This window comes from Balaenoptera physalus (assembly GCF_965194825.1).
Source record: "Balaenoptera physalus genome assembly, chromosome: 3".
NCBI lineage: Eukaryota > Metazoa > Chordata > Mammalia > Artiodactyla > Balaenopteridae > Balaenoptera > Balaenoptera physalus.
The window spans coordinates 77,049,497-77,066,262 of NC_138890.1; the positions used below are offsets into that span (position 1 = coordinate 77,049,497).

The following is a 16,766-nucleotide window of genomic DNA, read 5'->3' on the forward strand; positions in this document are numbered from 1 at the left end:
AGATTGCAGGCTGAGGATGTCAAAGCTTTCAGGAAGAGAATACATCTGAATTGTGGTGGATACTGGGGCAGGTGAATAATAAGGAAGAAGATCTAAGTGTAAAAAGGGCACCGTCAAGGAGCTGTAAGTAGTCCAGTATATTGCAGTTGAGACTGTAAGCTGTATGGATTGGGATGAGGGTCTAAGTCTTAGGAGACCATGTTGGAGAAAAAAGCAAGAACAAGATCATAGTTAGGATCCTGACAGGAAACACAGGGCACAAATAAGGTAATCTGAAGAGAGTATAATAAAGCACCTATGTTTAAAGAAGTGGTTGGGGGGTAGGGCAAGGGTTGGACATTCCCACCCTAGGCCTAATACAGCAAGAGTTAGAGGGGCTTATTAGAGCCTGGAGACAGCTGGCTAAGTAGAGGGAGCTGCCTTCCTCACAGGAGGAATGTTACAAACCTGCAGTGACATTGAAAAGAGGGAGCTGGGAGAACAAATAACTTGATGAGACCACAGGGAAGGTGAGCCCATTGTTATGTCCTTGCAGGTTAGCATGGAGAAAGGTGGAGAACAGCAGAATGCAGTTCTGGAGGGGCAAACAGAAGATCTCTTCCTTGCATAAGTGACAGTTGCAGAATTGGAGATTAAGTAGGAGGTAAGTAGATGAAAAAAGGGAAGGAAGCAAATGGAGCAACATGGCAAGATTCTGTAGCAGGAGTGTGCGTGGTGAATATAGAGACTAAAATAATGCCAGTACAGCTAGGGTAGAGAGCAAAGACGTGGGACATGAAGTTATAAAGGCAGACTATACAGGGCCAGTCATGCCAAATTAAATACTTGTTATATGACCATTAAACATTTTTTTGGTAAAACATTAACTACTCCCTTACTGTTGGTTATAAATGTAAAGGGAAATGAAAAAAAAATGGTAAAACCAATATTCATTTAATACTCTGAAATTTAAAACATTAGACACATTGGGAATTAAAGTGTTTTATTTCTTTGAAAAAGAGTCAACTGTAGTTTGATCAGTGTTTGCATTTTTCTTCTTATAATGTAACAGCATATGGGACAAGAATCTTTTTTTCATGTCTTAGTGAATTGTCATTCTCCTTTCAAAATTTGGATTCATTTCCAAAATTTTATCTTTTGCACTTTGAATGTTGTGATATATCTCCAAGAGCTCTTTAAATGAGGAACTTTTGGCAGGTGTCACTTCTCTGGGATATCTTAATCTTTTTCATTGTAACTGCTCATTTAGGACAATGAGCTCTAATAATATCCAATTTCACTTCTAGTAGTATTGCTTTTCACTTCTTTCTTGCACTTTTATATTTTGACCAATTCTCTCTTCAGATTATTCAATATTATAAAATGTTACTGGGTTTGTCACTGAGAGACAAGGAGACAACACAACTAAGTGCTTTACTATCTGAAGGTAAAGTGAATGACAGATGCACAATGACCAATCACCAACAGACTTTAAAAGAGTTGACATGATTGGTAACTGATCATGATGTGCAGTTGCTATTTATACAGTGATTTGTAGGCTAAAGAGCTGGCAGCAAATCTGTTCTTCATGCAATTTATTCACAGTAAAGGTACCACGGTAACTAAAATTTGAACCATTTTGTTGAGGGACTGTTGTTATTTAAACTATATTAACTGAAATTCATACATTTGAAACAATGTGAAGCCAGGACTACCTATGTATTTAATCAATGGCTAAGCAGAGAGCAAAAGGAACAAACAATTTTGGGAAATGTATTAGGGTAGATAAAAAAAGAGGGAAATATGAGTCCTCGTCTAGCTTTGTATTTGGATTACTCCTTAATTTAATGTGGGACACATTATACAGAAATGCATCATATGTGCTATGCTTAGAAGTGAGTAAAATTAATAGAAGCTCCTATTTGCTACATTTAAATTTTATGATTCTTTAAAAGGTGATAATTTCAAGTGGTTAAAATTTCAAGAGACACAAAAGGCTATACAATGAAAAAAGTCTTACTAGCACCCCTTTCCCAGCTACCAGGTTCTCTTCATTGAGGGCAACTGACATTATCCTTTCAGGGGTAGTCTTTGCATATACAAGCAAACATATTCACAAACACACTGACAAAATTTTCTCCCTTTTAAAAACACCCATTCTAAGCAGCTAATATTTATTGAGCATTTGCTATGTACCAGACAATGTGCTGACCTTTATATTCTTTATTTCATTTAGTTCCCCAATAAACTTTGAGATAGGTTGTTATCATGGCAGAGGGAAATCCATCTCCAAAAGTTTAACTTCTTTTCCAAAATCATGCATTTGGTATGTGGTGGAGCAGTTATTGTCATGTAAGTATTTTGAATTCTCAAGTGCAGGCTGTTAATTACCAGACTACACTATCTAGGATCTGTGTAGAGGTCATGCAATACCATTTTATTAGCCTAACAGTCCTTTTACAGTACAGGAAATTCTTTTTGCTAATTCAGTCTATGAAAATATGGTGCTCAGGAGGTTTAAGAGAGACTGAGGTTTGTCCAAAAGCATTAGATATCTCTCTCAGGAGACTGGCCACCATCTGTACTGGGAAATCGGCCAGGTTGCTTGGAAGGAGCCCAACCCTGAGTGCATGTCTATGGTCTGTTCTCTGAGACTGTCAGGCAGTCCCTCTCCCTGTTGGTTATTGGCATTCCGCCTGACACTCAGCAAGCACGGGAGCACGCACACACACCACACACACACACATATGCACACACACAAACATATCATTTTGTTCATTTATTCATTCCAAAACAAATATACCTATTAAGTGTCTTAAACTTGCACAATAGAAATATGAAGTTTAGGAAAACTAACAACCCATGCCAAAGCCTGTGAACCTTCTTGATTTCATAAACTGAGTGCTGCTTGGCAGTTTATGCTTAACAGTCTGTTGTGAGCAGAAAGACTACCCTGGTCAGGTCTGGTTAGCAGTTGTGCATGTTTTCTAGTTGTCTGCTTCTTGAATGTGTCTTTTGGAGTGCTCTTGGAGTGTCTCAGGCTCCCTTTTCTCCACCATGGACTCCTCTCACCTTTCTTTGTTACAGTGGTGTTGCTGAATGTTTTCTCTGATGCTTTTATTTGAGAGTGGAAAGCTTGAATGAAGGTGAAGTTCAAATTTTTAAAAAGTCAAGTGAGCTTTATTGGCTTCAGGAACTCTGGGTCAAATTTCGGTAAGAAATTTACACACACACACACACACACACACACACACACACACACACACACACACTCTGTTCTGAGATATCTTGTCATGCAGTGCTTCTCCAAGGAAGCTTTTAAATGAACTGCACAAAACCTGGTTAACAGTTGAATGTGAAAGATGATGATTTTCAATAGCTGCTAATGTTAGGGGGAATGTGCTGTATTTTCCTGCAAGTCTGAAGGCCTTGGATCTTGGCATCATTTGGTGTTTGTGTTCCAGAGCAGAACAATGTCTCATGATATTTAGGGGTTTGGAGTCATTTCTTTCTGTAAACTAGGTTTTTGTTTCAAAATCTAGTCTCCACTTGGCTGGACTCCAGGTGTATGCTTTTTGATTTGTAGTTTTATGAATATTAGACCAAGAGTAAAGATTATATCCCATCTGTAAAATGACTTATATTTACTATTTTGTAATAATATCTGATAAATGAAGTTAATTAAAATATTTCTAGATAGAAGTAGCTGCATATCAGTAGATGATCTCATTTGCTACTTTTGATCTCGGGTGGCCTCAGCCTGCAGCGGCTTGAAGCAGGATTTCGGTTCCCTGCAGAGATTGAAGTTAGCCTGTGGCAGTGAGAGCACTGAATCCTAGCCACTAGACCACCAGGGCCAGTAGCCAGTGGTAAGGCCCTGGCCCTTCAGCTGTGTAGAAATGAATTTCCACATAGAGACAGAAAGCAGTGAAATGAGTGAAGTGTTTATTAGGAGGAGAAAGAGTACGTGTGGATAGAGAGACGGGTGGCCTCAGAGAGAGAGTTTCGCCCTCGTGGTAGTTGGAATCACTTTTATGGGACATTTCTTCTGGGTTTCCTTTGGCCAATCATCTTGCTTTGCCTGGTTCTGAGTCCGTATTTGGTATATCTGAGGGTCCTCCCATGTGTGAGCATGCATCTCTTAGCCAAGATGGATTCTAGCAAAGAGGCCTCTGGGTAGGTTGACATCACTTACTATGGGGTGGCGCCCCCTCCCTTTTTGACCTCCAAAGAGTGTTTCTGCGCATGTATAGTTGGGAAGGTCTCCTTGACTTTGAGAATGAGAAATATGTGGTCTCTTATCTGGGCAGGGCTTAGCTCCTCCCTCCTCTTCATCTTGGAGTATCTGTCCACAGTGGACAAACTGCAGCTGTTCAGCCTGGGGCCCATCTATCTCCTGCCTCACTTTATTTGGAAGTTTGAGCTCAGCCAGTGTAAGTACTCTCAATTTGCCCTCTTCTCATCTTAAAGTTTATGTTACTTGCTTCCTCTTTTATGCATTCTGTTTTCAGAGGACATGTCCTTCCAGATCATACCTAGGTTCTTTACCTTGTGTTCCATTCTCCCCCGGAACCTCATTCTATCACTTGCTTCTCAAGTGTTTCCTTTTTACTAGCTTCTTGTCTTGTCCCAAAAGCAATCACAGCCATCCTGTACCCTCTAGTATCTTCAATTACTTAAAAAAGAAAAAACTTTTCAAATGAGAACTCTATATTCTCTGTTTACCTTAACCCTATGAATATGGTCTTCTGTCTCCACCACTCCTAAAGCCACTATTCTGAAATAACCTATGAGCTACAGAACTGCCAACTCTGATGGCCTTGTTTTTTAAAAAAATTTGAAGTATTGTTGATTTACAATGAAAGCAAACTACTGGTTACCAGTGCGGAGAGGGGAGGGGGGAAGGGCAAGATCGGGATATGGGATTAAGAGACACAAACTACCATGTATAAAATAAATAACCCACACGGATTTATTTTACAGCACAGGGAAATATAGCCACTATTTTGTAATAACTTTAAATAGAGTATAATTTGATGGCCTTTCAATCCACAACCTCATTAAGCTCTGCAGCATTTGATGGAAACTCTTTCTCCTTCCCTGGTTTCCAAGGCAAATGTTGTTTTTTTTGGTCTTGCTATTTTTTTGTTCTTTTTCTGTATCCTGTCAAGGCTTCTTAATCTAATCACCCCTAAATATAGAGCTCCTCTAATTTTCCAAGTGTCTATATTTGGACCCCTCTCCACTGTCTCTCTTTTATCTCCTCTCTTCGTCAGTTCAGCCTTTTCAGTTTTACTTATGATCTCCATATGAATAACTTCCAGATTCACTTCTCTGATACTTTCTGAAAGATGAAGACCAGCACTACCAACTGGCTTCTGGATGTCTTCACTCACTCACTCCCTCCTTCATTCGCTTACATTCACTGAGAACCTATAAAGATAAGTACTGCTGTAGAGCTGTGGAGTTGGTAGTGAATAAAACAAAGTCCCTGCTCCACAGAACTTACATTCTAGTGAGAAAAGAAAGTATAAGCAAATAAAAAAATGTGGCAGGTGGTGGTAATTGCTGTGGAGAAAAGCTGAGTAAGAAGATGGAGAGTGATGGGAAATGTGGTGTCTAATTTAGATTGGATAATCAATAAAGACTCTCCATAAAATGCCATTTGAGCAGAAACCTGAAGGAAGTGTGAGTGCAAACCATGTTCACATCTGGGGGCAAAGTGTTCTTTTCTAGCAGAGGGAATAGGCCTGAGGGGAAGAGAGAGAGAGAGGGAGAGATACCTCTCTGACCTCATTTTAAATATGTATCTTATAATCATACCACTTCTTACACTTTTACACACACACACACACAGAACACATCTATGTTATGCATAGTGATGATATCAGGGTTTCAAATCACATAGGGCCTTGTGGGGCATGTTAAGGACATTGACTTTTGCCCCAAATGAGAGGAGAAGCCATTGAAGGACTTTGAATGAAGAAGTAACAAGATCTGACTTACACTTACAAAGAAACCCTTTGGCAACTTTGTGGAGTAATGATTGCATGTGCTCAAGTGTGGAAGCATTTAGACCAGTCAAAAGTGTAACAGAAAATATAATAATGCAAGGAAAAAAAAGAGGGGAGTTTGTGCCAAAGGGGCAAAGACGAAGATTGTTAGCACTGGTTAAGATTCAGGATATTACTGAAGGTCTGTTATAAGGTATAAGAGAAAGAGAGTAGTCAAGAATGACAGGGCATTAGAAACTGGTAGAATGGAATTTCCTTTTATTATGATGCAAAAGAATTTGAACAGGTTGTAGAGGATGGTGAAATCAAGTGTATGGTTTTGAACATATTAAATATGAGATGTCTATTAAACATCTGAGGGGAAGTATCAATAAATATTTAGATATATAAGTCTGGAGGCAAAATCAAGCAAACTATATAAGCATGTTATTTGTCAACAGATATATAGTTAAACAAAAGTCACAGGACTGGATGAGATCTTTAGAAAACAAGTATAGATAAAGAAGAGAAGAGATCCAGATGTGAAGACAGATTCTGAAATGTTTAATGTTTAAAGTTCAAGAAGATGAGGGGGATTAGAAAGGGAGAGGGAGATAAAGAATAGTAAGCAAGGGTTTTAAGAAATAACAAGTCCCGCTAGCTGGTTGAGTGAGAGGAAGGCTGAGAAATGACCACTAGATTTATTATTATAGAAGTCACTGATGATCTTGACAGAAAAATAACAAGGTTGGTGTGGTGAACAGTGAACACAGCCTTACTTAGGAGGGACCAAGAGAGAACAGAAAAATTGGAGACAGGAAGCAGAAATAACTTTTTCAAGAACTTTTGTTTTAAAAGAGAGAGTGGTAACTTAGTGTTTGCTGAAGGGAATGTAGGTCCAAAGGTGACATTTAAAAAAAAAAAAATTAGAAGAAATAACACTATTTTTGTTTCTCATGGGAACCAACTAATAGAAAGAGCAGAATCGATGATGCAAGTGAGAGAATAATTGTAGGTGTGATGTCCTTTTGCCCTTGAGTGTGTGGGAGGGTTGGGATTCAGGCACAGTGGGAGATTGGTTGGTTTTAGAGAGCAAATTAGATGCTTCTACCATTGTATCATGACAAAGTGCTTTGTATGTGAATACAGATGCAAATATGTGATCAAGTCAATGAGGAGAAAGTGTGAAGTTCTCCTGTGATTACTTCTAAATTTTCAGTGAAATAAGAGGATTATCAATTGACAGTGGGGAGGGGGAGGAGATCGAGAGATCTGAGATGAGAATGTAAAATAATTATGTAGGATAATAGCTATTGAATGTTTTTGACAGCAACATAGAATAAGACATATCACTATCCAGGATGTAAATACATGAACACACACACGCACACACACCCAAAAACACAAAAACTAAGAATTTCAGGAGACAATATTCTTACTTCACTTACTTTCACTTCAATTCTATTTTGTTAACAAAAAGTGAATAATAACTCACTAAATAATTTCATGACCCACTAATAGGTTGCAATATGCAGTTTGAAAGACACTCAACTAGGAGAATTGAAGAGGACATTTTCTACAGAAACGTAACAGCATTCCTGTGCAGCAAAATAAACCAGCTTAAGTATAGAATGTATAGTGAGATTGATCTGCATAATCAAAAGCAAATCATTATGCACTGCCCCACCCCAATTATTCCTCCTATTGTGATTCCTATTTTTTTTCAAGTCCTCTATTCTCTGGTAACACAGATTTGAGTTCTATTAATTTTCTTCTTATACCCCATTTCTTTTTTTTTTTTTTAAACTTTGGGTTTATTTATGTATTTATTTTTGGCTGTGTTGGGTCTTCGTTTCTGTGCGAGGGCTTTCTCTAGGTGCGGCAAGTGGGGGCCACTCTTCATCGCGGTGTGTGGGCCTCTCATTATTGCAGCCTCTCTTGTTGTGGGGCACAGGCTCCAGATGTGCAGGCTCAGTAGTTGTGGCTCACGGGCCTAGTTGCTCCGCGGCATGTGGGATCTTCCCAGACCAGGGCTCGAACCCGTGTCCCCTGCATTGACAGGCAGATTCTCAACCACTGCACCACCAGGGAAGCCCTATACCCCATTTCTGAATTCTCTTCATTGAATCATTTGCAAAATTAAAAAGATTCTACCTCTAAGCTCTCACCAACATTTCCTCGTTTCTATATCCATTGATTTTACCATGGTTCAGGACCTTTTTGCTTTCTTTTTATTTTATATTTTTATTTTTCTTATTATGATAATAATTGGTACCCATGATAAGAAATTTATTTAAAAAAGAACAAGTAGCTTAAGAAAATAAATATCAAACACAATATCACTAAGAGATTATCTAGCTACATTTGTTGGTATATATACTTCCATTTTATATGCATATATTTTATATAATTTTCCCTGGAATTCTATATATATGCAATTATATAATGTAAACCTGTCTTGTAATAAGCTTGTTTTTAAGATAACACATTGTGAATTTCTGTCCACATCATTATGTGTTTGATAAAATCATATTTAATAGCTGCAGAGAGTTCCCATGCATGCCATTTTAATTTAAACCATTTTGTTGAGTTTGTGCAGTCGTGTGTGTGTGTATCTCTCAGATCTGGTACTGCAGGGTGTACAATTTCCCAAGGACCCCAGCTGCTGTGCTCTAAAATCCATTCATCTCTTAGTTTGTTGCAAGGCTGCACTTCCTGTGGGTCACTCCCAGTCAATAACTGAATGCCGGAAATGTACTTAAGCAGGCCCATTTGGACACTTAGGATTCCTCTGATGAGCGATTTTGGCTGGAGGTCTCCCAGACGGCCTTGCAGAAATTTCTGGAGAACTATGAACAACTTTCCTTTCTTCCTTCCCTCAGAATCAGATTCACACGGAGTCTGAAGGCTCTCCCTGCTTCTCCCAGCTCTTTTCCCATTTTCTCTCAACGTCCTTTCTTTTTTTCCCCTAATAAATTTCTTGTGCACTTAATCCCATCTTGGCATCTGTTTCTCAGAGGACCCAAACTAACACCAACATTGAGGTTGTTTTCAGACTTTTATTCTGTACAACTACACTTGTGATTGCTCAACACTTAAGCACAGCATTCTTCTGTTGGAAGCCCTTTGAAGCATTGCCACTGCTCACCAAATTGAACCTAACCCTTCCTTCTCACGTCCATACTTGGGCTCTAGCCCATCTTTCCAAACACCACCCAGCACTCTTAGTCTAGCAGAAGGCCCACTGACCAAATATTCTCCTACTCACTTTATTGCACCTCCTCCCCCCACCCCAAGAAAACATCTGCCCAGCTGATGTCTCCTTCATTCTGGATCCCTTCTTGACTTTTCCATCCCAGTGTTCTTTCCACTCCATTTTAAAGGCCACAGGAAGGTGTTTTCTGCAGCGCATTCACTCTTTTTGGTATATTAATATGGAGGCTGTATAGTCTTTTATCAGACATATCTGTATAGTTATATTATCATTGTTAAAACACATGCACAAAAAGCTAGCTGAGATTGGGTTTGTTTGGGAAACACTGAGCTAAACAAAAAAATGATCCAAGATTTTTTGTTTGGTTTTTGTTTTTAATTTCAAGACTTCCCAGAGCCCTTAAAATGCTAACATACATCGTGACTTTTCAAGACCAGCACTGATACCATTTGTAGCTTCTCTTGAATTTATTTGATCACAAAATCCTTAAAAAACAGATCACAGATTTGAGAAATCTGGAACTGGAAATAGTTGCCAGTATATTGGGCACATTTTCAAGAGTCTGTAATAAGATAATCCTTCAAAAACAGATCACAGATTTGTTATAGAATTTTGTATGTATGATTTTTACAGTAGTATATATTCTTCATCTTGTTATAGTTCTTTGCATATTTATCTTACACATTTTCCCACTCTAGCCTTTAACATAAGGTCTTGAAAATAACAGGCATTTGTTGAGTTAAATATCATGGAATTTTAGTGAAGGGTCATGGTCTGGAGTAATATTTGGTAACCAGAGAAATTTAGTTTGCATCTATTTCAGTAACGCTTTTTTTTTGCAGTCTTTTTTATACCATCTCATCCTGGGCTGGGAAAATTATCTTGATGCTGGGCAAAAAGCCATTGTTAACATGGGGCTACATACATATTCTCTATAATCACTTTATTGGGACATTGTAACAGAAGAATATAAAAGGAAAGGAGGAACAATTGGTATAAAACTATGGTTTGAACCACATTTCTCTGAACACTGTCCATAAAATAAGCCGAGGAAGCAGCTGCCTCTGGGTCCTGGCACACCCTGGGCGGTGGAGAAGGCAGCCTATGGGTTAGTTCTGATTGTTTTCCTTTCCAAGGGTATGTCTGTCAAAAAGGTACTCAGCCAGGCCAGAATCCGGGGCTCCCATCTTAACCAAGTTGTGCACGTGGTCACCTAGTTGTTTGATAGACTTCACCTGCTCATTCAGATAGTGGGTTTCCAGGAAATCGCACAAATGGGGGTCACCTTTGTCTGAGGCCAGAGTGTGCAATTCCAGCAACGACTGGTTCACATTCTTTTCCAAGAGCAGAGCACACTCCATGGCATTCAGCCCGCTTTTCCAGTCGTCCTGGTCCGGTTTCTTGATGTCCTGTAGGCAGATCTGTCCTCCCCGCTGGTTCTGCAGCCTCATCAGCTTCTCCGCGTGCTCGGTCTCCTCCCGGGACAGTCGAAGGAAATATCTGGCGAAGTTGTGCAAGGCCACGTCATCTCGGGAGAAGTAATAGGCCATAGACAGGTACACGTAGGACGCACAGAGCTCCAGGTTGATCTGGCGGTTGATGGCGGCCTCGGAGTCCGGGTGGAAGTTCTGGCGCACCCTGGAGGGGGCGCCGGCTGGCCCTGCTGGTCCCCGCGAGGAGGCGGCTGCGGCCAGCGGGCGGCGGGGGGCGGCGGGCGGGTAGCCCCAGGGCCGCCTGGGGACCCAGCGCGGCGGGAGCACGAAGCTGTGGCGCGCCCTGCGCAGGGACACCAACGAAGTGCTGATGTGCTTGGAGAGGAACAAGAAGCAGGGCAGCATGGCCCCTTCTCTTTAGAAGCGGGGAAACTGAGCCCAGGCCGGCTCAGCGCGCCGGAGCGTCAGATCTGAATCATAATGCAGCTTTAGGTGACGGCGACTGCGTCACACGCCCCTTCCAGAGGCACCGAATTCCAGGCGGAGGGAGGCTGGGGGCGCGTGCCAGTCGCGGTTGGGAAAAGGCAGATGACAGTTACAAACATTGCCCCCATCGTCGCCGAAAGACTTCTGCTCTTGGGCGTTTGTAATTTACTATTTCACATAAGTTAAAAATATTGTCAAAAACTAGACGCTGTGACTTGCAAAAGAAAGGATGGAGGCAAGCCACACTTGCCCTCCCTCTCTGACCTTTTTCTGTCCAAGGACCAAGGGGTGGGAGAGGCAAGAAAGTGAAACAGGGTAAAACAAAAGTCACCACCAATTCATCTGAGAGTAAATAAAAGTCTACACCCAAAGAGGATGTTTATAAATTGACTTTCTGGTTATTTTAACAAATTTAAGTATGGAAAGAGTTGCCAGTATATTGGGCACATTTTCAAGAGTCTGTAGTAAGATAATGCTTTCTTCTAAAAGGACATATTTTTAGATACAAAATTTATCTTCATTGTAAAAAATCAGATATATAAAATGTAGGAAGAATATATAAACTAGCTCTAAACTTGTTACTTGATGTACATACATATCTATGATGTAGAGACGTATTTTTAAAAGGACAGTTAAAAAAATTTAAGATAGCCTTTGGTTTTAAAAGAATATATATAACTGTTGTAGTGTATTGAGAAAATGATAATTAACTCACAGAAGAAAATTGAAGACATTCCTAATCCTTCCTCTACCCAGAGAGAACCATTGTTAAAATGTTGATGTTAATTCTCACAGATTAAAATAACATAAAAAAATAGATATCACAGATGCACCAAAGTAAATATATACACTTTTAACAGCTTATAGAGGTACAATTGACATAAAATAAACTGAAGATACTTAAAGTGTACAACTTGCTACAGTTTGACACACATATATATATATATATATATATATACACACACATCTTGAAATCATCACCAAAATCGAGCTAATGAATATATTCATCACCTCTCAAAGTCTCTTCATGCCCCTTTGTATTTTGTAATACCTCTTTTCTGCCTCTCTCTGCTTCACCTCATCCCAGGCATCCACTGATCTGCTTTTCCTCACTAAATAGATTAATTTGCATTTTCTAGACTTTCATATAAATGGAATCAGTATGTATACCTTTTCTGCCTGATTTCTTTCATTCAGCATAATTATTTTGAGATCCACTCAAAATTGTAGTGTGTATCAATAGTTTTCATTTCTGAGTAGTATCCCATTGCTGAGGACATACCACCGTTTGTTTATCCTTTTACCCACTGATGAACATTTTGGTTGTTTACAGTTTTGGGCTATTAAAATAATGCTGTTATGAACGTTCCCGTACAAGTCTTTGTGTGGTTATATGCTCTCTTTACTCTTGGATAAATACTTTGTGTGGAAAGGCTGGATCATATGTGACACATGAATGTTTAACTTTTTAAGGAATTTCAAATTGTTTTTCAAAGTGGTTGTACCATTTCATATCCATTGATACTAGGGAACCCAGTCCTTTATCTGTAACAGCACCTTTTCTAGTCGGTCCTGGCCTATGCTGCTGAGCTTCTGATTAAAGTTGGCGACTGCCTCACCATCACATCCTTTTTTGTCTTGTGCAAACAGTGAATGCCACCAGCTGGTGGAGTCTTGGATCTTATGTAACAGATTCAATCTAGCATGCTCACTTTCTGAGCCTTTCCTCATTTAGAATTCTGCATTCTCCATTCTGCATAGGTGGCTCTGCTCTTTCCACCTCATTTAACGTGGACTATCAGTATTTTCAAACTCCAAAGAGCCATCGCAGTAGTGTATTAATACTGGCTCTAAGGTCTATTGTCAGGAAATTAAATCCTGAGTGTCCCCACATCAACAAAACTCTACCTTACTCAATCTTATATTCCAACCTCCACTATCCTAGAGTCCAACACCCTCAGAATCCACTCCTAAGCCACGCTCTCCCTGTTCATGCCAGTTTTTAATAACCAAGTTTTGTCACTCCTTCTAAGTATAATCCCTCTATTCCTTAGCAGGGCCAGCATTTTCCTACTTAGGCCATGCTGAGATAAGAGCTTAATTATTGATGTAAAGGTGAATGAGTTGAATAATATTCCCTTAAAATTCATGTCCACCCAGAATCTGTCAATGTGACCTTATTTGGAAATAGGGGTTTTGCAGATATAATCAAGTTAACATGAGATCATACTGGATTTCGGTGTGCTTTATTTCAGTGACTAGTGTCCTTAAAAGAAAAGGGCAATTTAAAACTAACACATAGACACACAAGGGAGAAAGCCATGCAAAGTCAGAGGAAGAGATTAGAGTGAAAGATTCATTGGCTAAGGAATGCCAAGGATTACTAGAGACTGCCGCAAGCTATAAGAGATAGGGAAGGATTCTTCTTTAGCATCTTCAGAGACAGAGAGTATGGCCCTGCCAATATGTTTTGAATTCCTCGAATCCAGAACTATGAGAGAGTTGAGTCTCAGTCCTTCTCTATCAGGGCCCTGATTTTGGTGAAGGCTGCAAATTCAGGCTTCACTGAAATTCTCCTACTTTTATAATCAAGTCTTGTGTCTTGTCTATAGCTCAGGCTACTCTCAGACTCTAGGACAGGGATTTGCAAACTTTTTCTATAAAGGGCCGATATGCTCCAGTCATTATGAACTTCTTTTTAGACCCTGGAATTTACCCTTTGTTCCTTTCCCACAGGCTTCTGCATGCTGTGTCCACTACCTGGAGCACTGTTCTACCCAGAAGTAATCAGAGAGGGTTTGTGGGCAGAGGGTTAATAAAATCTTCTCCTCTTCTGCATGAGATTATGACTGCTGGTTAGTCTAGTTCTGTTAAGATGTAGATTGTATGTCTAGGCAATCTTGCTTGTGGAAAAATGACCCCTGATTGGCAAATTAACATTGAACTTCCCTGAGTGTGGTAACTCTTGTTCCTGGGAATGCCCTTAGTGGATTTGCTACAAGAGATATTGGCTCCTCTGGGACATGAGGCTTTTTAGCCAGGTTATCTTACATACTCATTTTATGGGGATCTTGAGAGGAAGTTTGGTATTTTCTTCCAGGAAGCTGTGGTTCTTATTCTATGTCCTTCTGGGTGGCACGGCACTAGTCTTGTAAGTACGAATGTTTAGTTGAACCCAAGAAGGCCCTTTGGTGGTTGCTACAGGGAATAAAAAAATTTACATGGATTTATCTTCTGACAAGCCCCTTGCTGCTATTGCTTTCCCATAGCTATGCAACTGTGTCTACCACTCCTCCTTTTGCATCTGTGTCTTCTGGCTCATTTCCACTGTCTTTTTTTTTTTTTTTTTTTTATCACATTTTAGATGGTTCTTAGAAGCCTTCAGGGAGTCCCCCACTCTTTCTACTTACCCTGTTGTGAGAATGAATTATAATTATCTATTTAGGGTTTTTTTTACCCCACTAAATTGAAAAATTCTGATTCTTAGGGGAATGTCCATCTTTTTCACTCCTATGTAGCTAGTGTTTAAGATGCACTCAATAATACTGTTAATAAAATGAATTAGGGACTAAAATTTCCTCAAGTCTCCAAACTTTCCTGGTTCCAAATAATACTTAAGGAACAAAGTTGAGGGGTGTTATAATTTGTTTAATAGTTAAGTTGTAGTTCATTTAATAGCTTAGTTTTTGTCAAGCTCCACTACTAGTAGAGGCCAGTGAATAATTATTAATTTTGAGTCTTATATTCTTAAAGGTTGAATAAAGAGTCATCTTCAATTCAACTGACTTGATTGGATTCAGTTCCATATATATATATATTTGTTGACCAACTGATGCAGGAGTAGTAAGAAGCACATGATATGGTTAGAGTAAAAGAGACTTGGATTTTAGGGCCTCTGTGGATTCAAGATAAAGTGGCAGAGCCACATTCAGTCATTGAAGGTCAACTGTATTAGCATCTCAAACCAAGTGCAGGAGGATTGTGACTGCCTTGTAGAGAAGGTCAGGTTTGACTATGGTCTTAAAAGAGGATGGGAAATCTATGCAGAAAAAACATCATGGGAGGCTCCCAAAGGTGAGAGGGTAGAGTTTCATTTGGAGCAGAAAGAGTGTAGACAAAACTTCTGTGGTGTTTGGTTGCAATATGGACAGTGTGTATATTGTACCTTAGGAGAGGATTGATTTAAATTGGATCAAAGTTTTGAATCTTCTACCTCTAAAAAATTTAATGATTGACTCACATCCTTTCTTGCTGTAATATGGTGCAGTTTGAAATCTTATGAAATAATAAAGTGCATAAAACATACATGTGCTGACCTTTATATACGCTTGGGGTAACTATTTTAAGTGCTAGAACCCTGGGATGCCACTTCCACCAAAGATGTGGTTTGCCATTATTACTTAAGTTATATAACACAGGTTTCTTTCAGTTAATGGGTTAGACACTGACAATGATTGATGACAGTAAGTGTATTCTTTTTAAGTTCTTATGCTCTCTCAGTATTAGCTCAGGAATAAATATGTTTGAAAGTATTATTTTCTTTATGAAAGGAGCTGGACGTCACATATTTTATGTCATAAAAATTTTTTGATACTGATTAATTATTTACTTCTGCTATTCTGAATAATTTTATAATTTAAAACAGGATATAGTGATACAGCATTTACGCATAAGCTCTAAATCTTCTCCAATGATTATAATGAGAAAAGTGGTAGTCACTGATTAGCTGTATGTGGTAAGCCCTATACAAATTATTCTAAGTACTTTCTCTCTCTGTATCTTCACAAAAACACTGTAGTAGGAATCAGTACGTCCATTTTGACAGTTCACAAATTACAGAGAATATACGCACATTTATCCCCATTTTTATACAATCTGAAGGAATTTAGGAAAAATGTTTCTAATAATTCCATTTTCAATCAAAATAGAAGGAATATTTTAAAAGTTGAATAGTATGGCAATGATCTTATTTTATGAACGAAGAAGCTGTGTGCTACAGAGTACTGGCACAGAGTGACAAATCTGCATAGCAACAGGCTTGCCTTAAGACAATATTCTTTCAAGTATACTACACTCACCTAATACATGCTGTATTTTCTCAGTAATGCTGTAAAATCATGAGATGTTGGTGCTCACTCAGTGACAGTGGAGTGTGGCTTTCCTTTCTATCAAACAGAATAAAGCATTGCTTTTCAATAAAGAGTTGCCTATCACCAGAACCTCCTAAACTGAAGATTTAGATGGCTGTGGAGAATCTATTGCTGTAGGGAAAAGTGAAATGGCCATTCAATTGTATCTGTTCAGATTGTTTACAAAGGTCAGTGTAGTCAACCACTAGTACCATTTAGTAACCACCATATTTTAGAGTGTTATATGAATCCTGTGGGAATCTACAAATAAATCCTGGTCTCAAGAATCTCATAAAAGCTTTTGATTTAGCAATCCTATTTTGAGAAATTTATTATATGGAAAAAATATGGTACATAGTGAGTACATAAAGACATACGTTAACTTAATTGCAGGGTTGTACATAAAACTAAAACTAAAACTGTCTTTCAGTGGAGCACTGATAAGCTATAGGAGAGTCATACAATGGAACATCATACAGCCCTTTAATAGAATAAAGTAGTTCTCTTTGTGTTAATATGGAGAGGTATTCAT

General features: G+C 39.0%; 1 protein-coding gene across 1 annotated transcript in view; it reads right to left on the reverse strand.

The window, feature by feature from the left end:
• The window catches only part of FTMT (ferritin mitochondrial), a 34,180-nt gene extending 18,118 nt beyond the window's left edge, over positions 1 to 16,062 (reverse strand). The window contains exon 1 of the mRNA XM_082456269.1: positions 1 to 16,062. This exon is cut by the window's left edge and continues 18,118 nt beyond it. Coding sequence (XP_082312395.1) covers positions 10,296 to 11,024 — 729 coding nt within the window. The 5' untranslated portion in view covers positions 11,025 to 16,062 and the 3' untranslated portion in view covers positions 1 to 10,295.
• Between the last annotated feature and the right edge of the window lie 704 nt (positions 16,063 to 16,766).